This window comes from Leptonychotes weddellii, chromosome 15 (genome assembly GCF_054177405.1).
Source record: "Leptonychotes weddellii isolate Sample4059 chromosome 15, ASM5417740v2, whole genome shotgun sequence".
NCBI lineage: Eukaryota > Metazoa > Chordata > Mammalia > Carnivora > Phocidae > Leptonychotes > Leptonychotes weddellii.
Window position 1 is genome coordinate 25,816,059 of NC_138383.1, and position 26,905 is coordinate 25,842,963.

Sequence of the window (26,905 nt, forward strand, 5' to 3'; positions counted from 1 at the left end):
TGGAGCCACTGAAAATTCTGGCTATGAAAACTATGTAATAATATTTTGTAAATGTTTATAAAATAAGTGGGGGAAAAAACAGTATACAAAATCACATATATGGCATATTTACAGGAAATACATGAAAACGTATTAGGATGAATGAACTCTGGGTGATTTAAAATTTTTCTGTGCTCTATTTTCCCAAGTGTTTTATATATTTTCAGAGTAAAGATATACAAAATAGTATTTAAACCTTATGTTAAAGTTGCCGCTTTTTGAGTGTAATCTACACTAAGGCTCAAGGGTTGCAGAACTGAGTGTTATTTTTTTTATTTTACTAATATGTTCAGAAAAAGAAGACCCGAGGGAAGTAAGGTAGGTAATTTTCCAGCCTTATAAATCATTGATAGTTGGTTCTCTGGAAGCTTCAATAAATAAGGCTGGTGTTTTCCCTTATTTAGGATACACTATCTAGGATTTCCATGACAATTACTCATCAACTTTCCTGTGGTTGCCATGAACGTTCTAGCTGACCCTCGGTCAGGGAAGCCAGTAAGGCCAAGGAAGCTAGAAGTAGGCTCCCGGCAGGCAGTTAGAGCCTGCTACAGTATTCATGACCGACAAGAGGTGCTCGGTCCAGACCACTTCGTTGTCAGTCTCTCTCCTCCAACCCGCCCTCTTCCCTCCCGAACGGTGAGCCCACTGCTCCGCCACAGGCTGAGGACAGAGGTGGAGGAGACTCACTCCTGCCTTGAAGGAGGTCAGCCCTGGGAGCAGAGCAGCAAACTCAATCCCAACGCAGTGTGACAGGGGCCACCCTATCAGTGCCATACAGTCAAAGGGGAGGGCCTCTGATGGCGGTTGGGAATGAGGAAATGTTGCCCAGGGTAGGAGAAAGGCTGCGGAAGGGCATCCCAGGCTGAGGAACAGCAGCTGCAAAAGCACCAGGAGGGCACAGTGTTGGGGGGTAGGTTGTGAAACTCACTGTGGGGCTTTAGTCTGGGAGGGAGGATGAGAGTTGGCACATGAAGACACCGGGGGGCTGGCCTGAGTTGCAGAGGCTAAGAGTCAGTGGACGTTTTAAAGCAGGGGAGAGCCATGCTTGACTCTACTTTGGGATGGTAATGCTGGTTGAAGTGTGGTGGCCGCGCTCGTTCCGGGGGTGTACCCAGGGGCAGGGGTACAGCGGAGGTGGCTACAGCAGTCTGAGGGCTGCTCGCGAGGGCTTGGCAGGGCCTTGCAGAGGGAAGGGGGTTGTGAGCAAGCAGATCAGGAAGTTGTGATTGAGGCAGAGGGGACAGCTCTGGCTGACTACTTGGATCTGAGTGTGACACAAATCAAGGATGGATGGGAGGCTCTGGCCATGGCCTGAACTGAGACAGGGAACTTCAGAGAAATGAGCTTGGTGGTGGGGGAAGAAGAGAAGATAATGAACTCAATCTGGGACAGGCTGAGTGAAATGTGCCGAGGGGCATCTGGGCAGTTGATGAGAGAGGTCTGGTCTTTAGAAGATAGTTTTAGGCTGAAGATATTGATCAGGAAGGTGAGAGCACAGGAGTGGGCGGATGCTCTAGAAATAGATGAGGTTACCCTGGTGGACTAGAGGACAGAATTATAGGGAATAATAATGCTTTAAGATACTCGGTCTTCAAAATTAGGTTTGATGGAGGGTTGCCTGAGGGTTTACTGAGGCTCTAAATGCCGTCCATGCTAAATGAATTTTCAGTTCAAGTTTGGTTTGTTATTGCTGACTTTGAAAATGCAGTTGTGTATATGGAGACCTGCTTTCCTGTCCCAGCTCCCTGACTCTGGAGGAAGGAGTCAGACCTCTCCGACTCTGCTTCCTGTTCTGTAGAAAGGGGGAGAACGGCATCGAACATTCACTTCGTTTGCAATATGATGTGTGTCTGGCTGCTAATAGAAAACTGTGTAACCTCAGTCCTACGGTATAGTCTATAAACTAAATCAAAAGGATTCTCTTGGTAAAGATACATCATTTATAAAATTTACAATCTTTAGGCCCCAACTAGCATATTTTAAACTGAAAACGTGTGCTGATTTTAATGTCTGAGCTGGCTCTGGCATTTCAATTATTTAAAAGTGGACTAGAAAGTTCTAGATGACAGGGCGCATTTGTTTCTCGTTCTGTCCTGACTTTCCAAAAAAAAAAAAAGGCTAGTATACAAATTACAATGCTAGATGAGCTCAAGCTCTCAGACATGCATTATCATCTTCACAGTCATCTAATTTAGAGACAGTGGAACAAATCCAAGTAACAATTTTATTCTAGTCTACAGCACAATTTTTTACATACATTTTAGTGGTTTCGACAGTGTTACTTTTGAGCAGACTTTAAATGAATCCACAAAAGTTAATATATTAAAAACAGAATATACACAAAACAACAGGCATCAGGATGTTCAGAATCATGCAGATAGGGGTGCTCTGGTTGGTGTGATCACTGGGCACCTTGCCTATTTAAGAATTTACCAGCAAATACCAGTTCCTCTGTTCTTTATACCCATGTAATTCACCCAAATCAGGGAGTTCTAAATATGCACACCCAAAATAAACCCTCTTTCAAAGCCACAATGGTACAAAATTTCAATGAATAAGCCTAAATGTGTCGTCAAGCCAACTATTCCACTGATGAAACCCAAATCTAGCAGTCGGTATCAGCAAGGATCTAAAGGCAAGGTTATTTCATTTATTAAAACACCAACAGGAGATTAATAAACAAAACAACTAATGTTAATATAAGACACTGAAGGAAAACCAAAAATAATATATTAAATACCACTCCACTGAGCCAGGATACAACCCATGAACTACAGATACATGTTTCTATCTGCCAAACAACGCTTTAAATATTCTTCTATGGAAAAGAAAAAACTCTATCAGGAGGTACAGGGGAAAGATGGGAATGTGAATTTGTGCGTCTAATTCCACAACTGAAAATGAGTATCAAACTGATAATATTAAGCTAAGTGACAATGACTTAACCGAGGGGCATCAGACAGGCAATACCACTGTTCACTGTAATTCATAACACTCTTCAGGAGCCTTCAGTGGATGACCACTCCAACAACACCATCATAATGTGATGTGAATACTCATCCACTGTTGAAAGAGATCCTGAAGAAAACATGGCAAAGGCATAGAGAAAAAGTTGCATCTTTTGAAAAAGTTAATGATATCAAAATACTTTTCCATCACTGGTAAACCAAACTAGGTCAAGTATATGGCCCAAAGCAGCATGGAGTTCAGAGTCAGAGGTTGGCAGAAAAGTTTGGAAAACCGCAATTTTTAAAAATTGGCAATTTCTCTATGCTTAAGAAAACTATCAGAAGAGGTATAATGTTTGTTCGTTTATGGAATGTTGACAGCTTGCTGCAAAATTCACGTGAATGAGGAACCGCAGAGATGCGCTTCAATGAAGTTGTCTTTAAAAATTTACAAAAAATGAAAATTTCTATTTAAAAAATAACCATGTTATGCCAAGATGAAACATGGTAAAAGTAGTGTAAGTTCTGTCCATGATTCTTCACACAGTTAATGGGAAAGTGATAGAAACAATTTTCTCTTAAAAAGGAAGCTTTGTTGTTGCACTGACTTACAATCTGACCTAGTAATTTAGAAAAATCATGTAGTAAAACCTGTAAAATTAAAATACAAAATTCTGTTTTGTAAACATCAGTTGGCCAAGTCTATCCGGAGTCCTTCATGATAGTGGAATGGAATGAATAATTAATTCACTACCTTATTTATCTGCTGTGAAGGGAAACATTCCAGAACACAGCTTTTATACTTTCACAGTAATTATATTCAAAAGATATAAAGAAAGTCAGTGCAGTTGTCTTTTTTTTTTTTCCTCTGTGCAATTTTCAGCTCTTACCCCACTCCCAAGTGCCATAATTGCAATAATACTGGTTTCGAGACCTAGTCCAGATTGGTCATAAATGCCGCATAAAGTCTGTAGGACTTCGATAAAGGTATTTCCAAATGGCATAGTAATGCACTGCAGCTGCCGTGGCCACAAACAGATGCCAGATGGCATGGGCAAAGGGAATGATGCCATCACTCTTGAAGAACACAACTCCCAGGCAATAAATTAAGCCCCCACAGGCAAGTTCATGAAGTCCATCAGTGTTATTCTGTCAACAGAGGAAAAAAAGAAAGAGGTTGTGATGTTACTCTCGATGTGACAAACTAAAGAGATCACTGCAACTCCCCCGAAGCCTGCTGATCTTCTAGACAATGAAGGAGCCGCACAGACAGCATCCTGCTCTGTAAACATGAACTAAACTGAGAAGTCTCTCATCCGTCAGGCTGGATTGCCCTTGGGGGTTGGCGGTCTTGATGGGCGTGAGCAGTCGGGTTACAGGCCCCACGGTGAAAAGCAGCACCCTCTGCTCATCTATGGCATGCTGAAGCCGACTGCAGTCACACCCAGACACGGGAGTTCAGGTTAAGAAAGTACAATCTTTGGCTTTCACCTTCTCCTTTAAGACCCTTCTTCCATCTTAAGGCGCGCCCACACCACCACATTTATAATTGACATCTCGGCCCATCCTCCTCCAACTGTTCTACGCTGATTGCGTTTCTGAGACTTCCCCTGCCTGTGTGAGCTAATGGCCTCCTTATGGCTGACACAAGCAAATCACAGCTCCAAGTGACCTCGGAGATCAGACAGCACGTTAGGATAACATACTTCCTGACCTTCTAGATGTTGCCAGGCTTTAGGTCTGTGCGCCTAGGCGTTTCTGAGCTCAGCAGGAAGTTAAAAGTCACGTGTGCTTTAACACAAAAAGGAGAATTTTTAGGCTGCTCTTGGTTTTCCAAGACCTAGGCCCATCTTCAAAATTAAACTGCGCTGTATGAATGAGAGGAAGAGAACAGAGGCAGGGCTTAGGAGGCTGATGAACAAGTCAGTCCCCCAGATTCCTGAGGACTAGGAATAGAAAGGTCTCAGGTTCTGCAGGGTGATGAAAACCTAAGCCAGACTGTGGCAAGGCCTTGGAAGGGGATGCATGTGTGGGTGTCTCAGAGGCCTGGGCACTGACGACTGCATGCTCGTGAGCCCTGGAGCCTTGGACTGCGGCCAGGTCCAGCCGGGAGCATGGGAAAGCTCTTATGCAGCCACCAACTTAAAGCCCCATGCACCTAGACAGTGGCAGCCACGGACAATCACGAGCTAAGAACCAGGCATGAGGATCTAGGGCCACAGGTGGGGATTAGTCCTTTCTTCAAAGTTCACATAAGTCCCCACGGTTTTTGTAAGATCAAAAGACGGGGAAGGAGCCAACCCAAATCAACTGATAACAGGTTTCTTATTAACCTTTGTAAGATGTAAAGTCAGCCAGACTGACTTTTATCAAAAACAAACAAAAAACCCCCAAATACCACACATTTATTATTACTTTAAGGTTACAAAACAACTGATATCTATTTTTTTTTTTTAAAGATTTTATTTATTTATTTGAGAGAGAATGAGATAGAGAGAGCATGAGACGGGGGAGGGTCAGAGGGAGAAGCAGACTCCCTGCTGAACAGGGAGCCTGATGTGGGACTCGATCCCGGGACTCCAGGATCATGACCTGAGCCGAAGGCAGTCGCTTAAACCAACTGAGCCACCCAAGTGCCCCGTTGCTTTCCTTTTTAAAATTAAGGGTTTTTTTGTTTTTGTTTTCTTTTAGGGGCACCTGGGTGCTCAGTCAGTTAAACGTCTGATTCTTTTTTTTTTAAAGATTTTATTTATTTATTTGAGAGAGAGAGAGAGTGAGCACGAGAGGGGGGAGCGGGAGAGGGAGAAGTAGACTCCCCGCTGAGCAGGGAGCCCGATGTGGGACTCGATCCCAGGACTCCAGGACCATGACCTGAGCCGAAGGCAGTCGCTTAACCAACTGAGCCACCCAGGCGCCCCCTGATATCTATTAGTATACAAAATTCTCTGTGTATGTGCATTAGGGACATTTTTCTAGAAGGTCTTCATCAGATTCTCAAAGGGGCATATAATTCCCAAACAGTAAAAAGTCACTCATCTAACATAATACAACTTCCTTATCTTAAGAGATGAAGAGAGTAGAACCAGAGGAATGAAGTAACCTGAACAAAGCCATAGAGCTGGTCACTGCCCAAAAGATACCACTCTTTTTTTCTTTCCACTAAAACAATAAGCAAGAGACCAAGCCACGTATAGAGGTTGGTTCTGATATACATTCTGGTAACAGATAGTTCCTCAAGACACCACTTTTAACTTACCAACTTTCGGGGAACCAGACTACAGTTAATCCTAAAACAAAACCCGTTCTCTTCATTACCTGTGTCATTACGCTTTTATTCTATCCCAGGCACTGTCTGAAGTGTACCCATACGTTTACTCATTTAATCTTCACAACCCTAAATTAGGTACTGTTAGTATCCCAGCTTTATAGATGAGAACACTAAACAGAGAGATTACATAATTTGCTCAAGGCCACGTAGTGTGTAAATGTCAGAATCAGGATTTGAACCAAGGCAGTCTGGTTCCTGAACTTACATTCTTCTTTGGGGGAGGGGGAGGGAAGAGGGGAAATGGGTCATTTTTTTAATTGATGATTACTTTACAGAGTGTAATGCATAAATATTAAGTGAACACCATGGGTCTTGATAAATGCATACATCTATCTAACCCATACCCCGATCAAGAGAGACCACTACCCCAACACCCCCTCCCAATCCTGGACAATCTCTTCCATCAAAGCAATCATTGTTCTTACTGCTGCTATTACCACACACTAAGTCTGTTTTAGAACTTCACATAAATGGAATTATACTGTATGTCTATTTTTGTTATCTGGTTTGTTTTTTTTTTAAAGATTTTATTCATTTGAGAGAGAGAGAGGGAGAGAGTGCACAAGCAGGGGGAAAGGCAGAGGGAGAGGGGGGAAGCAGACTCCCCACTGAGTAGGGAGCCTGATGTGGGACTCAATCCCAGGAACCTGGTATCACAACCTGAGCTGAAGGCAGACGCTTAACCATCTGAGCCACCCAGGCGCCCCTGGCTTCTTTTTTTGCTCAATACAATACTTCTGAGATCCCCACATGTCTTAGCTATATCAATCATTCCTTTTTGTTACTTAGCATTCCCTTGATTTATTTAATATAATCTATCAGTTCTTTCCATCTGGGGCTTATGGAGGTCTTTTTGTAGATATGTTTTCATTTCTGTTGGGTAGTACCTGTTGAGTCATAAATTTATGTTTAATTTTATAATAAATAGCTAAATAATTTTCCAAAATAGTTCTGCCATATTATACTACCCCCAAGAATGAGTTGGGGTTCCAGTTATTTCACATCTTTGCCAGAATTCGGTGTTGTCCGTCTTAATTTTAATAATTCTCCAGGGTACATTCTGGTAGCACATTGAGGTTTTAATTTTCATTTCCTGATGACTAATGATGTTGAGGGCTCTTTCAAGGGCCTATTGGATATGTGTGTACCTTTCTTTGTGAAGTGTCTGTTCAAGTGTTTTACCCATTTTTATAGGATTGACTCTTTATTACTCATTTGAAGTATTTTATATAGTCCATATACATGTCCTTTGTCAGATACATACAGAGAAGGCAAGTATTTTCTCCCAGTATTTTCTCCCTCTCTGTAGCATGTCTACGCATTTTCAAGTTCATTGATCTTTTCTTCTGTAGTACCCAATCTGTTGTTAACCCCTTCAAAAAATTTTTGTTATCATATTGTTTTCAGGTCTAGAATTTCCACTCAGTTCCTTTTTTGTAGTTCCATTTCTTTTCTGAGATTCTGCATTTGTTTACTCATTACGTTTTAAAGGCCTTGTATGCTAATTTCAACATCTCTGTCATCTTTGGATCTGTTCCTATTGACTTGTGTTTCCTTAGGTGTGTAGTGTCACATTTTCTTGCTTCTTGCTTATCTAGTAATATTTGTTTGGATAAATGGATGCCAAGCTGTGAGAGTATAGATTTTGTTGTCTTCCTTTCAATAATGTTGAGTTTTGTTCTGGTAGGCAGTTTATGTACAGAGGATCAATTTTATCCTTTCCCGGTTTGTTTCTGGGCTTTGTTATGGCAGTTCCAGGGTAGTCCTCACTCGAGAGCTGGAGTAGTTCTCCTAAGTGTGGAGGTCGACTTGCTAGGTTCAGCTGAACACCTGAGTTGCTCAGCATGGTGTCTCCACTGTGGCTGGTTGGCCTCTGATATCTTCTAGCACCAGGCACCTCTGGACTCTCCATTATCCCACAGCTGTCCCACAGCCACTCTTGGCCAGGGCATGCAGAGACTTGCCCTGCACAGATGCAGTGTGGTATTTGGGCAAGGACTCAGGGAAACCCCTTTGTAGATTTCTGGAGACACTTCTCTGTGAAGCTCCCTCTTCTCCAGAATCCTCCCCCAAAACTGCAGCAGGCTCAGTAGCTAAAATACTGATTTCTGTTCCCTCCACCCTGACTGCTGCTCTCTGGCTCCGCTTTATTTTGTCGCAGTTTGGAAAGCGTCCCCAGGGAGAAAACTGGGGCAAATTTGAAGCTCATCTTTTGGTTTCTATTCCTTCAAGGGACACAGTCCTGTGTCTGTGGTCCAATGCCAAGAAACAGTTGTTTCCAATACTTTCCCAGTTTTTTATCATTCTTTATGGCAGAAGAATAAGTCTCTGATAGCCCAATATCCCAACCAGAATCAAAGCTTTGAGTGTCCAGTCACACTGTTAGTTCAGATGACTTATGAGGTTCTTTTTGATCTGGTCTCTGTCTAGCTCTCCAGCTTTATTACAAGACTTATGCTATCTGTGTAATTACCCACCTCAAGCATAGAGGCACACTCAAACAGGTACACACATTCATGTTCCAAACAATGAACTATTTTCAATTCTTCAAAGGTGCTAGTGTTTTCCCCCTCTCCAGGCCCTCCTTCATGCTATATTCTTTCCTATACAGCTTGCATCATCCCTCCTATCCCTAGGCTCTTTTCTGTCTTTATGAATCAGCTTGAACATTTCCTTTAGTGCTTGGGTCATGTGCTCCCATAGCAGCCTATGTTTTTCCCAATCGAAGACATTATAAAACTTTATGATAGTTTCTTATTTAAAATGAATTGTAGGTTCCTGCTTGGTGCTAAGTTCTACCGGGGGTGGGGGGGGGGAATGTGAGGATCATCCTGTTTTGACTATCATAAACGTTAGTCACCGACTATTGTATGACTTGGGAAAATGCCAAGATTTAGGCTAGTAAAAACATGGATAAACCTGCTCTTTTGATTCTCCAAGGGAATTTATTTGATGTTCTACTATAATGATTAGTAACCTACACACACAAACCTTGCTTATGTTGCTCTGGGTGTCCTGAATTGCCCTCTAACTATACGGCCTTCAAGGCAGATTTTCTTGTTTCCATCATTCACCTCCCTTCACTCTTCCCTGTTGCCTTTACCAACTAAACTATAATTTATTTTTGGTACTAGGTAATTATTAAAGCTATCATAAAGCTCTTACCTTAAAGAAACATATTTTGACACATTCTCATAAGACCTATCCTCTGAAAAAAACAAGCAAGCCTATAACTTTTAAACCTTTTACAGGTATTTTTGTGACCAGGTAGGGTCTATAAACATTCTTAGCTCATAGGCATAGGAGTGAAATTATAAGTACAATTCTTCTGACCTTTGTAGACTGAGAAAAGAATTCAAACTAGACACATTATGAGTTCCTTAATTAATATAGTGGCTAATGCCAAAAAAAATGCAGAGCTAAGACATTGGAACTAATGGCCCTACATACGCTAATGGGACAAAGTAACCAGTTGGATGGGATCACAAGGCTATAATGATATGCTTGTCCTTCAAATTCACTGATAGATACACACAGATTTCTCAACAGCAATTCAATTTGAAAGGCAGTTCAAAACATACACACTGACTGCCTAATATAGGTAATGTTACTTCCACCCATGAAAGTCCTCAAAAGAAATTTTCAAGCAAAGTAAAAAAAAAAAAAAAAAAAAGCACTTTCCTGAGAAAGAGAAATAATATATATGACTTAAAAGCAAGTGAAAGAAAAGTAAGAATGAAGACTTTTGGGAAATACTAAATAAAATGTTGACACAACTGACCTCTTGTGTTCCTTCTAATTTTTAAGATTTAAGAAGTCAATAATTTATAGGGTTTTTTTTTTTTTCATTGTAAGACATCAAAAAAATTTACCCTCCTCCATGGATTTATAGTTAAGACACTAAACAATTCAGGCAAAAATACTTATCTGCAGGTGACCTCATGCCTCTTTGGGAGAAGGGTGGGGTAGGGGTGGGGTGAACAGAATGGCTATCCAAAAGCAACACATAGAGAAGATTATCATATGGAAAGAAATACACTTCAGTATATAACTTCTCCAAACTACAACCAGGAGCTAGTATCAATTGCAGGCACTTTATTATTTATATACTTCTTCTTTGGAGTTAATGGAGATGTCACAACTTCAGAAAGAAAAGCTGCATATCATATCTATGGACCAATGAAGAGTCGCAACAATTTAAAAGGAAATAAGGTGAAATAGTTAAAATTATGAAGCCATTTCTTACCATTGATGTCACCACCAAAGCTGGAGAAAACCCCATTGTGAGATAGAAAAAGAGCTCAACCACCTTATACCTGCAGGATAGAAAGGCAGTTAATTGTATCTATTCCTACAATACTTATGACAATTTCCATTCCAGCTCCCCCCACCTTTTTTTTTGAAAAAGAAATGCAAACTCTTAAACTATTCCAAAGAATATATTTTCCCAGGAGACCACTAGGCCTCTAATTAAAATACTATAGTTGGGTCACAATGAACTAGCATTTCTTACAGGATTGAAATGGCATCAAACACCACATGCGACTTGGAAAATGTTTGCTACCAAAAGTGTTATTACTGCATCCAATCCACCATGCATTTTCCCCCTCCCAATTCCAGAGTGTTTGCCCTCCTCACCACTCCAATCCACAGCTATAAGAAACTGAAATTATGGGGGCGCCTGGGTGGCTCAGTTGGTTAAGCGACTGCCTTCGGCTCAGGTCATGATCCTGGAGTCCCGGGATCGAGTCCCGCATCGGGCTCCCTGCTCAGCAGGGAGTCTGCTTCTCCCTCTGACCCTCCCCCCTCTCATGTGCTCTCTCTCTCTCTCAAATAAATAAATAAAATCTTTAATAAAAAAAAAAAAAACTGAACTTATGAAGACAGACAGGGATGCTGCGTGGGGCCGAGTTTATCAGTGGCAAAGGGATGTTAGCCCTAAGGAATGAAGGGCATGTAGTTTTGTTTGTCTCTTTATTTTGCATCTGCACAAACTCCAACTTGTAAGGCTCATCGCATTAGGCTATAGAATGTCTGAAAATGCTAAGAAATACACTGTACTAAGATTCAGCTCACATTTCTGCCTAATCAAAGTGGGCTCTAAGTTCCTTGGAGGCAGGGGCCAAGTTTCATCTATGTTCGTATCTGCAAGGCCTAGCATAGTACCTGGCATGATTTAGGCCCTCCCTAATACTGCCCAACCAAATGGCCAGGGGCCATTCACATCTCATTCTCCGTGTTTTATACTCAGAGTCCACTATGAAGTAATCTTATCAGGGAACTGGGGAAGAATGGGTTTGTGGGTTTGGTGTAAAAGGAGGCCTGGAATAGGAGAAAAAATAGCTATTTTACTTTACTTTCTATTTTATCCAAGGATATAAGTTAGGGGTTTGAGCCCAAGAAGCAAACTGTTCCCTCGGATTTATATATATACATATAACACCACTCAGAATAGCTAATTGTGGTCAAAAAGGCAACTTAAGTGAATTTCAAAGTCATAAGTTAGTGAAAACTGCCATTTTCTTCTGAAAAGAGGAAACAATACTTTGTGATAAACACAAATTATGTTCAATTCTTAGAGCCATTCTGCCAATGACAATAGATAAGCTAATAAACTGTACTCAAGGACAATGATTTCATGCTTGTGAATTTCTCAAATTCAGGCATGTGAAATAATGAAAAGAGCCATGGGGTAAGAACTAAGACTCTTGGGTCCTAATTCTAGATGAATCACTAATTTGATGCACATCCTAAATGGTCTCATTTTTTTAAGCATGAAGCTGGAATAGATGACTTTGAAGGTCTCCTCTAGAGCTGTGATGCTAAATTTCAATAAGCTTTCCTTTTTATATTGCTTAATACTTATGACTATGGACTATAAATAACGGGTTAAAAAATGTGCCCCATGGTTAGGATATTAAGAGTTCAGATGCTCTTCCAAATATCCCCTTTCTCAGGGAATCCTAGTTTGGAACATCTTCTGGGTTCCTATCTAGGTTAAGTGTTGTTCCAGTGCTTATCTATTATCTTCAATCTTCATTGAAAGCTCAAAAAGCAGTTTTTATTCTCATGGATCACAGAGGAAAAGGCTAGTTTGCTGATAAGGCCAGTCGCCTGAGGATGGGAAGTGACATCCGACTGACTAAAATGGCAGTTGGTCTGTCCCTCAAATGCATCCTATCACACATGTGCCATTTAGTTCTTCCCACAGCAATCTGTCTACCAATAATGAACACCAAATGGCTTCAAAGATTTGTTAAAAGCAATATATATTCTATTTATGTATTTCTACTCTTCTGAAGTGTAAATATAAAGCAAACTGTGTCGTAACATCAACAAAATTTAGGTAGTTAATTTTAAAACTATCAAATGTAAATTATTTTCTCTTACTTTTCATGGTAGAGAAATACATAAATGGTTCCTCCAGCTGCCATGAGCCAGATAAACCAACGCATATGAGATGCCAGGGGTCCAAGTTCACGGAGATTTAACCTAAAAAAATGTAAACATGACAAAAAAGAACAGAAGTGATAAATGAAGGGAATTCACAGGACCTGTGTTTTCCTCTAGGCTTGAAAACTGGGCAAGCAAGTGCTAGCATAAAACCAGGATGAAAAGGTATTCAACATGCCATGGAGGTATTCAGGCAATTTAGGTAAAATTAATAATTCAAAGATAAAATTGTTAGTTGACCTTTAAGACTTAGAATTAGTTCCAATGTGGTTTAAAAATAGAACTAGCTAAAAGGAGATATGCAGAAGTGAGTCCCACCACACCTGTGATGCCCGACTTTCCTTATTAGGCAGACTGCTGTCAAATCAGCTTAATTCTGATAATATATTTGGGAGCAGATTGCTTACAAAGCTTAATGAGTACCCTGAACAGAATCCTCAACCAGGATCCCATACCCACAGCAGATACCTAATACATAGACCAAGTATCTCCATTCCCAATATCTCTGCCAAGGGAGAACATGAGAAGAGTTAGCTCAACATATGTTATGAAAGACATTTTGTCAGAATTTAACTGTGGGCTCTTGTAAAGCTTGAAATTTAAGATGCTGCAAATTCATTTGTACTCATTTCATATTAAGAATAGCTATGATAAAAAAAACCCAAACGTTATTCTGATCGGCTATGACTACAAAATTATTTCCAAACAGAAAAGGCACCACCTACCTATTGAAAACAACATGTGAATGGGTTGCTTACTGTAATATCTGATCCCTCAGCTTTTAAAAATTTTATTTCCTTATTTTAAGTCAGGGAATACTTCCCAAAAGTCTGTAAGTGTTCCTGCTCCAATATGATGCAGAGCTATAATTTAGTGACAAGTATTAGGGAAAGAAGACACTTTTTTACTCCAACAGATAATTAGGTTTCTTTTTAATGACTGATGCTGCATAAGTTAGAAAGTAGAGGCCTGCTGTTTCTAGTGACTACTGCAGTTGAAATTCACAAAATGAATTTCTGAGTGTTTAAAACTGGACCATGTCTTGATAGAGGGAATCTAATGTTCCTTTAATCATAGGTTTCCAGGCAACAAAAGATTCTATCTGACCTATACCCAAAGGGCAGAAAGAGCAAAAATTGAATAGAATACTAGGTATTTTATTTTTTTTAGTATTTCATTTTTTTTTTTTTTAAGTAATCTCTACACCCAACATGGGGCTCAAATTCACGACCCCCTCCTCCACACCGCCCCCCCCCCCAACCGCCTGAGATCAAGAGTTGCAGGCTCCAACCACTGAGCCAGAATACTAGGTGTTTTAAATAGCTAACTAATTAGTTCTCTTACTTGTACGGCTAAAGAAATGAGAAGTGCACTCCATATATAGCAGCTACTGTGCTGTGGAGTGAATTGTAGACAAATAGGATAAATTTCCAAAATGAGCCTGTTTTCCTCACACATATTTACAGCATTTCCACTTAAATGATCAGATGTCCAAGTATTCTGAACAGCCGCAGTATATAGAAAGAACATGGAAGGCAAAGGTGACATATTTCAAAATGAGGCTGCCACCTACACACAAGTTCCTGGCACTTCCTCTTGAACAATCCAATGCCAGGTATATATTCTGAACAGCAGTGACATTCTTCCCTTAAAATCTGCAATCTGGCCCAAGTAGAAAAACAAACAAACATGTATGCATGTGTTGGAGGGAGAGGGGTGGGGTATACGCATGGGGCAGGGAAAGGAGGAAGGGAAGGAAGGAGGACAGAAATTCTATCCCAAAACACACTACCTTCAAAAACAGAAAGGCGTATCTTACCATGGAGCATAAGAAGCAGCAATGAAGAAATAAATAACCATTCTATCACACATGTGAAAACAATGCTCCACTGTCCTAGTGGGGGGAAAAACATGTTAGGCAAAGTCTTTAGAAAAGTTTCAGACTGGCAGCATGGGTTATCACTCCACCATGTTGTAATTTCCATTCCTGTTCTAGTTTCTTGTGGAAGTTATAACTTGGCTTTCAAAGTCACACAGCTATTTTTTTTTATTTAAATTCAATTAGCCAACATATAGTACATCATTAATTTTTTATATCATGTTCAATGATTCATTAGTTGCATATAACACCCAGTGCTCATCACATCACGTGCCCCCCCTTAATACCCATCACCCAGCTACCTTCTCCCCACCCCTCTTCCTTCTATAACCCTCAGTTCGTTTCCTGGAGTCCAGAGTGTCTCATGGTTTGTCTCCCTCTCTGATTTCTCCCCGTTCAGTTTTCCCTCCCTTCCCCTGTGGTCCTCCGTGCTATTCTTTATGTTCCACATTTGAGTGAAACCATATGATAAGTGTCTTTCTCTGCTTGACTTATTTCACTTAGCATAATCCCCTCCAGTTCCATCCATGTCAATGTAAATGGTAGGTATTCATCTTTTCTGATGGCTGAGTAATATTCCATTGTATATACGAACCACATCTTCTTTATCCATTAATCTTTACACAGCTATTTTTAATTATACAAAGCCACATGTAAAAGCTTTACATTATTTTTAAGCTTGCACATACGATAGTCACCATGTATGAGATACAGGGGCAGAACCCCACAGTAATCAGGAGCTCTGAATTTATTTTGGTTAAAATAAACAAAATCTGTGGTTAAAATAAACAAAATCTGTCTGGCTGATGTTTTCCATTTCTTTTAGATCCTATGTAATAGAAAAATGAAATTCCTTGAGGGCAGACCACCCCTCAACCCCTATCACTATGCAGGGCAGGAAGTAGTTCTTCATCTTTCTAGAATGTCTTCAGAGAAGCTCTCACTTCAAATATCTTAGTGTATACAGTAAGTTATAATAAAGGAAATTCAGAAACTAATTTAGGAACAGCAATAACCAAAACCAAAAAACAAAAAAACGCATTTGCTGCAAGCAGGTAGCCACCTGGATTTCTAAGTGGGTTCCTCCTTTCAAAACTGAAAATTCAGGAGGTGTACAAAGATCTGGCTCACTGAGGTCTAGTCACCCAATGGATTAGACAGAATCTGCCCTTTACTGAGGTGATTTAAAAGTATGAATGCATTGCAAGGTCTTGAATCCATTTTCAGCATTCAAGGGTGATAGCTGCGGTTTGGTTTAGGGCTAGTATTAAGATTTTGCCTCACCACATACACAGTGTCAACCAAAGCAAGCTGAGGATGTTTTTGTGACAGTTATTGTTAGTTATATGTTAGTGACGTGAAAATAATTTAGGTCACAGGTCTAAAAAAGCAAACAGGGCGCCTGGGTGGCTCAGTTGGTTAAGCGACTGCCTTCAGCTCAGGTCATGATCCTGGAGTCCCGGGATCGAGTCCCACATCGGGCTCCCTGCTCAGCGGGGGGTCTGCTTCTCCTTCTGATCCCCTTCCCTCTCGTGCTGTCTCTCATTCTCTCTCAGATAAATAAATAAAATCTTTAAAAAAAAATAAAATAAAAAAGCAAACACTAGATTAATGCTTCTCAAACTTGACTGCATATCACAACCACCTGGGAAGCTTATAAAATATAGCCATAAACTCTAGTCCAGAAGATTGTAATTTTTAAAATGGCTAGAACATGGGGTACAGGGTGGAGGGAAGAGGAGAATCTTTTATTTATTTTTTTTTTTAACTCTTTGGGTGATTGTAATTCCTAGCCAGGTCTGGAGCCTTTCTAATTCAGCTTTCTAGACTGCTATGCACTTGTTACAGCAGGTAAAGTCAGACCTATAATTTTATTCAAGATCCACCCCGGCTTCTCTGACCCTCACTTTCCTCACAGGGGAAATAGAAATGACAACATTTCTATCATACAGTATGTGTGAGCGTTCAATGAGATCACGTAGAGCATGTGTTCATTAGCACAGCATCTAGCACACAGTAGGCACTCAATAAATGCTCATTTCCTTCTAAATAAGGCTATATTTGGATATTAAAAAAAAATTAATCCAGGGACGCCTGGGTGGCTCAGTCGGTTAAGGGTCTGCCTTTGGCTCAGGTCATGATCCCAGGGTCCTGGGATCGAGTCCCACATCGGGCTCCTTTCTCAGCAAGGAGCCTGCTTCTCCCTCTGCCTGCCTGTCTCTCTCTCTCTCTGATAAATAAATAAAATCTTAAAAATATATATATATATATATTAAAAAAAAAATTAATCCAGAGCAAAAATCCACATATGGCTTGATTCTAGCAGTGCTATTTCAAAGTTCAAGAGAGCCTGGTTTCTATTACACCTTCTTCAGCCCCTGGGAGGGAGGCCCTGAATTCCGAAGGACTCATCTACAACTCTTTATTGATTCAGAAATCTAGACATCAAAGCCAAGTCAGCCGAGGCAACCACAAGCGTTGGATTGTGCCAGGAAGATAATGAAGTACTCTGGCCTCTGGTCTCTGTGACAGTGTGTGCTGGGGAGACAGGTACTTTTGAGGCTCTCTTGTGAATATGCCCCAGCAAGCCCTCATGATCCAATGCTGTGGTTTTATTTTAGGCCCAAGGAACGGTCACCTTCTAGGCACAGAACTATAAGGCTGGGAACTATAAGCAGTATTGAGAAGGGTGTGGATGAAAAACCCCTAGGACTGGGAGTCAGAGGTCTTAGAATGATCAGACTCTGCTAGTCTCACTGATCTGAGCTCCAGTTTCCCCAGGTGAAAATCAAGGGGTTTGAATTAGATGTCCCCTAAGGATCCTTCCTGCTCTGAAACTATGATTCTACTTATAAGGAGACCAGTAATCATCTCATGAATCCCAAACCCTGTTCTTAAATAACACGTCTTTTTAATATTAGATTGTTTGAATTGTTTGAGATTTTTTTGGGCATTCTGTAAAATCAAAAGCTATATTCTATTATTTTAAAACACTCTAAGTCTGCTCTGAATCCTCCTTTTACGAAAAGAAATTTTGTGCTTTTGGGTTGTACAGAATGTATTCCATAAGCAACTAAATGGTGTGCTTCTCCCTTTGTATGCCCCCAAATTAATCTTTCACTCAAAGGAGGAATGCTTTTATGTCCTTATTGGGAGGCTAGTGGGCCTGCTTTGGGTTGGAAAGTACCTGACAGCTAATATGTGAATTCTGTTTGAATAGATACACAGGACCTAATTCTGAAAGCCGAACTTTGCAAAACAGTAAACCCAAACTGTAGCAAACCTGCTTACATGACAAAGTCCTGGTCATTTATAATTTTCAAATCATTTTGGCAGGCATTATCTCATCCACCTATCACAGTACCCTGGGAGTCAGGCATTATTATTCCTGTTTTAGTGATGAAGAAACTGAGGCTCCATGGGGTCAGGTGACTTACATAATGTTGAGTGGCAGGGCCGGGCTGCCTCCAAGTTCAGCGTACTCTGTCCCTTCCCCACAGCCGCCGCGCTCTTACATGTGCTACGCTTGATAACATTAAAGGACAGGTCTCGGGATTTTATGATGTATAAGTCATGGGGAAGCAGTGTGGTTTTGTTGGTGGCTTCTGAGAAAGGCCTGCTTTCTTAGATACATATGGGGGTCCTCTAAGTATGTCCAATCCATTGGAAATTTCCTGAATAATGGCATAGCATTATAGTCTATGAGGCAAGAAAATGTCTATCTACTCTGTAGCTTCAACCTGACTGAAACACGCCAGTAGGGGAGGCTACCCTGAGTCTGCTACTCTGATCTGGTGAATTGGCGTGCCATCCACGGTACCTTAAGTGGCTCTTCTTCCACGACACAATGTGAAATACTGTGGAAACGATGAAGAGGGCGCAGAGGCCCATCCCGTAAATCCACGCGGTGATCTTCTCCCAGCAGTCGTCCGATAGCCGATGCAGGAGGGCACTGCCCACAATGGCCGGAACGATGAGGAACTGAGGGAAAGGCAAAGAACAGTAAATACCCTGGGTTTGGCGAAACTGAGACCTCTGTTCAAAATACACAGGTTTCCCAGGGACAGTTTTAGAAAGATCATTTTATTTTATTTTATTTATTTTTTTTTTTTTAAAGAGAATTCTTTTTTTTTTTTTTAAGATTTATTTATTTGAGAGAGCGAGAATGAGAGAGAGAGAGAGAGCACATGAGAGTGGGGAGGGTCAGAGGGAGAAGCAGACTCCCTGCCGAGCAGGGAGCCCGATGCGGGACTCGATCCCGGGACTCCAGGATCATGACCTGAGCCGAAGGCAGTCACTTAACCAACTGAGCCACCCAGGCGCCCGTAGAAAGATCATTTTAAACATTTGCCTCTAGTGGATGCAGCAGTCGGCGACAGCACGGGTCACAGCGAGTGCCGTTCAGGGCCCAGGACCCACGCCCACCCCTGGGTACCGAGTAAGCGGTGATGGATGCAACATGACGCAACTGTGGCAAAGCGGATGTCTTTTATCCTAATTTCATTACATAAGAATGTATTTCATCCTCTTCTCTAATGTGATTTAAAGTGGGTACTTAAAATATACACCACATATGCAAAAATCAACTGTACAAGCCATGTTCTGATTGTTAGTATGGATCCGTACATTCCACCAATTTGGGAGCTAGTGCCAGGTGAAAGCATTTTTGGATTATTTATTTTTAATAGCACCTTTCAAGTAAGCAAGGGTAATCCATTCTCACCTACTCGAGTAATTTTAAGAGACCATAATCTTACAGAGAATTTTGCTTTCTGTACCAGTTTATACTCGACATGGACACAAATTTCAATGTCCGTTGTATGAGTATGAGTACCACTACTAAACTTTTTTTTGAAGATGTCACCTTTTCAGAGAAGTTTTTGGTTCACAGTAAAATTGAAGAGTAGTAAACATTTTATAATAATAAACATCCTCAGGAAAAATAAAGTACTTTATTAGATATTAGAATAAGCACACCTGGTAAAGAATGCAAACTTCAGCAATCTTATCTTTTTTCCCCGATACCTACTTTTGCCCTCTTGCAATAAAATATAATATCTCTAGATAAGATCAGCATTGAATTTTCAAATGCTGAAGTCTTCATTGGCCCAGACGATATGAGAAAATTAATGACAATAAAATAAGTTTTTCATAAGACAGAACTTAATTATTTTGAGATTATGTCCTTTCTACTTTCTCATGTTAAAGTATCCTCTCTTTAATGAAATGATGACGATGCTTCGAAGTGTTTTTGTTTTGTTTTGTCTGTTTTAGAAACTTTACTGCTCTCTGAAAGTCAAAAATCAGGGATACAGTTTAGTAAGATGACATTTTCTGTTCTAAAAAATTAACACAGAGGTTTCGTCAGTTTCTCCCTTAACTTTGTTTTTTACAAGTATTCCTTAACTTATGACATACCCAGAAGAGATTAAGGGATCACTCAAGTCCATCTCCAGCAAATAATATTCCTAAAGGTGAGCTGTGCATCTCAATAGCCAAACTATTATATTTAAGTGCTCAATATAAGCTAAGTAATGAACACTTCATTGATTACTTTCATTGGTCAGTGGCACGGAAACTATCATGGCACTGGACCTGTAACTTTCATGAGTGTTTTGTAGTTGGTAAATAGAAAAAATAATGGATGTATATTGGAGCAATGAGTGAAGGAAGAAGCCAAATAATTATTCAAACTTTTATATTCCTTATATCCTAATCCTGGCCTAGACTTAAATATACACATACAAACACAAAACTTTTTCTTATGGGCTTGGACAATTATCTTTGGAAATAATTTTACTTTTAGCTGTTAAATTCATCAAATATTTGCTCAAGAATAAAAGAAGGAAATTCTGATAGGTATCGAAGACAATCAAATTAGGCCATGCATTCTTTAGTCCAAGTTGGTACTCTAAACATTTTGACCCTCTGGTCAAAGCTCACTCCACATAAGTGTGTCACTAAGGCAAAGACAGGGGTCAGCTCAAGTCTAAAGAATTCCACTAAATCCTTCCTGTCCCCAGAATCTAAGCCATGGGTCCAGGGAGATTGTCCACTAGAGAGGTTACTCCAAATTTCATTACTGAAGCTCTTTTACGTAATCCAGGGCAGGCACGTCAGGTACTAATTTTTCCCTTTAGCCAGATTCCAGCATATGAATTATTTAAATAAAAGTCTTTTTAGCACCCAAGACAAAAGGACATCCAGTGATAAATTAGGATGATATTTCAGTATTAATAAGTATTATCTGAAGTCCACCATTACAATACATAAAAGAGATGCTTCATAAAGTTTGATTTATGCTAAGGACTGACCAAATGGCATTGTTCTATTAGATTATAAAGGATTCTACTAGAAACCAGTTTATTTGGGTTTATTTGGCATCATTGTTTCTTTATAGAAAACACTGTAACTATTCTTTGGGGAAGAGGATTAAAGACATGAAAAGGCACAACTAGAATTCAAACAAATTTTATTATAATGACATATGTACTAACACTGTTTTGTACTGTCTAAAATAATTACATTAGCCTGTGCTAAACACTCTTCATGAAAGGATTAAGTTGGCCTCCTTCTCTTTTTCTTATCTTCAGCTATGTAGCAGCTACCTCCTTTCCCTCCGAAGTCTCACTAAATGCAACTTTCAAAGGGAATAATGAAACCAGAGATAAAGGGACATTCATAATGACACAAGAAAATGTCAATAATACGACCTTAATAGGAAAACTATGAAAATACATATTCATGAACACAGCACGCAAATAGAAGAAATGCACCAAAGTGTTAATTTATTTCTGGGTAGTTTTGTTTTTCTTATATATTCTTCAGTATTTTCTAAATTTCTTATAATGAGCATGTTTTGCTTTTATAAGGAAGAAAAAAGTTCACTAAGAATTTAGGGATCAAATCAGTTTTCTTTAACAATGTGGAATAACATCTGCTCTGAAAAGCAGTGGATGCTGTGGAGGTGGGGACGGGGTGGCTACCTTTTTCAAGGGATCAGTTGGTAAGAAAAAACACCTTTTTCAACAACACCGTGGACTCTCCTTGCCACGTGAACACAGCTGACTGTCTTGAAAAGGTGATTCACTTCATCGCAGAGGTGACAGTCCTCATAAATAGTTGTCTTTTTGGTTTTCCTATAACTAGGGTACTTAATTATTATTCTTCTACAGAAGATCTTGTCAGAGAAAGTCAGTTTAGGATGGACAGAGCTGGCCGAGCACTCAAAGGGTTTGATGTACTCACACAGCTTCTGGTATCATGACCCAACACTGATGCCCTGGTGGGTGAGGTCACAGAGCTAGGTATATCCAACTAACTGGGCCGAGGGTACTAGAGATAATAGCCCCTCCTCCCAGCAGAGCCCTCTGGGAAGGACACAAAGGGCAGAAAATTCATACTCACTGCATGTGTGTAACAGTTAGCAGCATGTTCGTAACAGGTTGGTTTGTAGCGGCCATTGGCTGGGGCCCGGTGGTTCATGAACCTGGACAAACAAAAAGACATCACGTGAGACAAGCTCAAAGCATGTAAAAAACAATGGGGAAGGCTGCCAATATTGTTTAGTCTATTCTAATGGAAGAGGCAGCTGCTGGAAATACCTAGTTACGGAAACAAGACCAAAGCCACTGAACAGGTGTAAACTGAGGCAAAAGCCATGATCCAAAAGCAAATGCCCTAGTTTATAGGATTAAGTATTCTTTCAGTTTATTCAAAAGAGAAACCTCTACCAACCAAAATCAAACAGAAATCAATCACATCCACCCCCTTCAACTCATACTCCCCCATGCTAAAAAAAAAATACATATGAATAAAAAAAGGCACAACCAAATCTTAAATCTCAGGGAAAAAAGGCAAGGGAATCTTTCTAAACTTTACAAATGCCAGTAACTGCCAGAGATACAATGCAAGGTTTCAATTTTCTCTCTCAAAATTTATAAAGCTTTATACATGGAGATCTTTACACCCTACATTCCACAATTAGCAGGCCCGTCCAACTAGTTTCCCTATATTGCATTACCTGTTCCAGCACCAGACAGCTTAAATAAATGATACCTGGTTGCCTCTAGGCCACCTAAACTAGAGGTATGTTTTTACCTGGATTCTTCCTGAGTTAAAACAGTTTGCTTTCAAACCCAAATATATAGTACCTGGTACCCTGGCTATAAAATTCATACATACATACAAATGTGTGTATGTATCTAAATATCAAAATCGGTTATACATATAGACACATACCCATATTCCATACTTCCCTTTGGGCCAACTTTGTGGAAATAGCAATACAGTGAAAACCATGAATACCATGGGACCTGAAGATATGAACAGCATTCTTCCACTTCGGTAGGGAGGTGAGGATCCTCCAAAACCTAACCCACACCCATGCCATGTTTCATGAGGGATGCTGGTTTAGTCTGTTCTCTGGAAAAGGGGAGATGTAAATCCAGGAAGATAAAAAAGCAGCTGCCCGAAAGAAGCAGATGCAGAGAAACAGGTAAAAGGGCCCCCACAGCACTCAGGTCTCCGAGGCCCCGCTGCATTCCTGTGCAAGACGTCAGCAGGCTTTGCGCTATAAATTATCCTTTTGCTTGAGGTACTTTAAGATGGGGGGAAAAGGGGGAGATTTTGTCATCTGCCATTAACGAGTTCTGACCAGTCACACCTTATTAATTACCATGATGAAAAATGGTACCAGGCTGAACCAAATGGCAGAGACAGGTCTGAAGCATATGGTCAAGCCATCCTAAACAATGCCCAGCTTAGGAACAAAAGACTAGCATTTTCTCCCTGAATTAAAAGGGTCTGTTATCCTTAGAGCAAATAAATAAAGAGAAAATGGCAGTTCCTGTCAACCCAATACACAGAGTTTAGGTGGAAAATCCAATGGGGAATGAATCTGGGACAGTGATGATATTTCACTTGGACCATCAATGGGTTAGTTATCTAACTAGTGTGCAGAATGTATATTACTGAATGGAATTTGCCAGATGGTTTGAAAACTGTTTAAGAGAAACGTACAGTTAACAGCTTCAGAATTTATCCAAGCTATTCTCGCACATAGATAAAATAAATCTTTTCTCCCCTGCTAATCCTTTAAGTAACTTTACTAATTTCCTAAGGGACAAGAGTGTTGCTACATAGCTCTTATTAGTAAAAAGGAAAATAACTGCACTCTTGAGAATGCTTTAAAAGCATCCCAAGCATTCAAGGATCTACCTCATCACTCCCAGACGTAACAACAGACTTATAAGTAGCATACCCTATCAGGAATTTTAAAGGGTAAAGAGGAAGGCTCCAAGATGGTAGAGGGTAGATTAAATTGAGAGTGTTCTGTTTAGGGTGCAGTAAGTAGGGTTTGTCTACCCACCACCAGGCTGAAGACTAAAATAGCAATTTATATCTCTGGCAGCCCAATCTAAAAATAGTCAAGCCATTACACAGCAACAGAGATAGACTTTCACATTTTCTCCTAAAAGCAAAGAAGCTGGGTGGCCATGTTTGTGACAGCTTCGTCCCTGCCCACCTGGAATCACTGAGAGTAAAAATAAACTCTTAAGTTGTAGAGAAAAATATCCCACCTACGTGACTTAAGGTAGTCTCTTACGGCCTGAGCCGGATTTGCACAATAAGGCAAGGGAAGAGCAAGACTGAGAGGAGCCCATCACAGTCTGGGGCTCAGTGAAAACCACTGCACAACGTGTTCTGTTGAGAAATTTACAATGCAATCAAGCCTCCAACATAGCCTCCTGAAGAAATCATTCCTAAAACCTAAATGGAAAAGCAGAAGTAAAATGCAAATTTACTTCCACACGATGAACCTATTCTATTCTCTTCTCCCAAAAAGAATGAGAAAGGTTCTCAAGTGTTACAGAAAACGGCACTCATTTATGGAAGCCGCTTCTAACTAAGAAGGAGTAACCCTAATGGTACTCCAATGCTAGAAGAGAGTATCCATCAGGTTTCTCAGGGTTTGAGGGAAGGTAATTTAGTCCTGGATATGGGAAACACACTTTAATAAAGCTATTATTTAATTTTTTTGATGGGGGAAGGGCAGAGGGAGAGAGAATCTTAAGCAGGCTCCATGCACATCGCTGAGCCAGAAGCTGGCTCAATCTCATGACCTGAGCCAAAATCAAGACTCTAATGCTTAACCAACTGAGCCACCAGGCACCCCTAATAAAACTATTATTTAGTCAGGTTTGTTCACTCATTTCCTCGCTTTCTCTTTCAACACTCTCTCTTGCTTCCCTCTTACCCAGCATTCTTAAACCCCAACCTCCCATGACAAAATTTCAAAACACTGGAGAGAAAGAACAGATAGCCCAAAGCACTGTGCCTTCTGAAAGTAAATCTATGACCCACCTGCATATCTCTGAGGCCCAAGGTCAAATCCCAGAAGTTGCCTTGATTCCTATGTCTTCCCCATTCTCTAAATACAAATGTTGTCAATACTACTTCCAAATATATTCCAGATCAGCCTAGTTCTCTACAGTTCCACAGACCCTACTTTACACATCAAGACATTGACATCTCTAGTCTCTACAAATACAAATCTCAGTCGGTCTCCCTGATTGTCCCCATATAGACTCTTTTCTTCATTCAGCAGCCACAATAGTCTATGAAAACCAGATCACAGCACACACCCCAACTCTGGCTTAAAACCTGCCTTTGGCTTCCCGAAGTAGCCCACAAGCTGGGCCCCACCGCTTCTGCAGCCTCAGGGAGCCACCTTCCTCTCACTCTCCACCCTCCAGCTACAACACCTCCTTTCTGCTCCTCAAACCACCAAGGTCTCATCTGGCTCCGGGCATTTGTGTTTGCTGTTTACTTCTGCCTAGAATATTCTTCTCCAGAGGTTCAACTCTCCTCACCTGTCAAGCTCAGCTCAAATATCACCTCCTCAGAGGTTTTCCTGACCATCCTACCTAAAATATCATTTCAGCCCTCCCCACCCTACCAGAGCCCTTATCAGAATTAGTAAAAACTGGGTTTTTTCAACATGTGTATTTTTTTATTTCATCTTTCCCTACTGTAATGTGAATTCCGCAAAGGCCTTCTTGTCCACCATCTCATTTCCAATCCAAAGCACAATACCCAGCTTATTGCTGGAACTTAATAAGTAAGTGTTGAATGAATGAATGAATGAATAGAAAGACAGAAATTCTGCCTGTTGCTTAACTATTTTATCTTAACCGAGAGATATCCGGTTGTCAATTAGTTCCCCTCGGGATCCAACAGGTTCTGTATGTAACAAAGAGAAATAGGCAATCTTAGGGCCAAAAGAACCTTGAGTCTCATGAAAGAAAATTCTTAAAGGCTAAGACCATGGTTATTCCAAGGGCTCTTTCTTTTTTTAAAAAAAGATTTTTATTTATTTGACAGATAGAGAGACAGCGAGAGAAGGAACACAAGCAGGGGGATTGGGAGAGGGAGAAGCAGGCTTCCCGCTAAGCAGGGAGCCCGATGCGGGGCTCGATCCCAGGACCCTAGGATCATGACCTGAGCTGAAGGCAGACACTTAATGCCTGAGCCACCCAGGCACCTCCCAAGGGCTCTTTCAACAGCACTTGATGGAGGAACATAAGCCAACCCCTATACACAGCACCTTATTATTAGCCAATTTATGAGTGAGCATAGTGTTCAGGAAAAGTGTCCATTACCAGAGCTGGTGATACTGGTGGACGGCATTTAACTTAATTATCAAATAAGGGGGAAGGCATATATATAAGACTACCCTATGCCTGTAATTCAATGCTCTAAGAACATGTTTAAAAAAAAAGGCAACAGGCAGTCCTGGAAGACTTCCTAACGCTTGTGAATACGGTGCTTTATCACATAATCAGTGTGAAGCTAACCAGTGGTCACAGGGCTGGAGCTGAAGCAAGGAGCATCCTTTTCCTTGGATTTTCGGTGGCAAGGCTGGAGAAATGAGAATGCACCGACACCATACAGTAGAAGCTCTGTGGGTCCCCGGCCTCAGCGCTGTACACATGATATTGTGTAAGCAGAGAGATAGACAAAGGTGAACTGGCAGCGTGGGTGGTGGAGAGGAATAGGAGATTTTTTTTAAATTTTTTATTGTTATGTTAATCACCATACATTACATCATCAGTTTTTGATGTAGTGATCCATGATTCATTGTTTGTGCATAACACCGAGTGCTCCATGCAGAATGTGCCCTCTTTAATACCCATCACCAGGCTAACCCATCCTCCCACCCCCTCCCCTCTAGAACCCTCAGTTTGTTTTTCAGAG

The 26,905-nt window shown here is 40.7% G+C and overlaps 1 protein-coding gene across 8 annotated transcripts in view; it reads right to left on the reverse strand.

The window, feature by feature from the left end:
- The window catches only part of MMD (monocyte to macrophage differentiation associated), a 74,873-nt gene that overhangs the window by 44,614 nt on the left and 3,354 nt on the right, over window positions 1–26,905 (reverse strand). For 6 of the 8 annotated variants that reach the window (XR_014140529.1, XR_014140530.1, XR_014140531.1 and 3 more), the window contains exons 2-6: window positions 22,055–22,136; window positions 18,468–18,628; window positions 14,588–14,662; window positions 12,706–12,807; window positions 10,562–10,631 (exon numbers count right to left, since the gene is read on the reverse strand). Coding sequence is in view for 4 of the 8 variants with exons in the window: in XM_081805246.1 (XP_081661372.1) it covers window positions 10,562–10,631; window positions 12,706–12,807; window positions 14,588–14,662; window positions 18,468–18,628; window positions 22,055–22,136 (490 nt within the window). In the remaining 4 variants the exon portion in view is untranslated. Of the gene's footprint in view, window positions 1–2,249; window positions 4,137–10,561; window positions 10,632–12,705; window positions 12,808–14,587; window positions 14,663–18,467; window positions 18,629–22,054; window positions 22,137–26,905 lie in introns of those variants that run through there. The other 2 variants (XM_081805243.1, XM_081805244.1) reach the window with 2 other exon arrangements.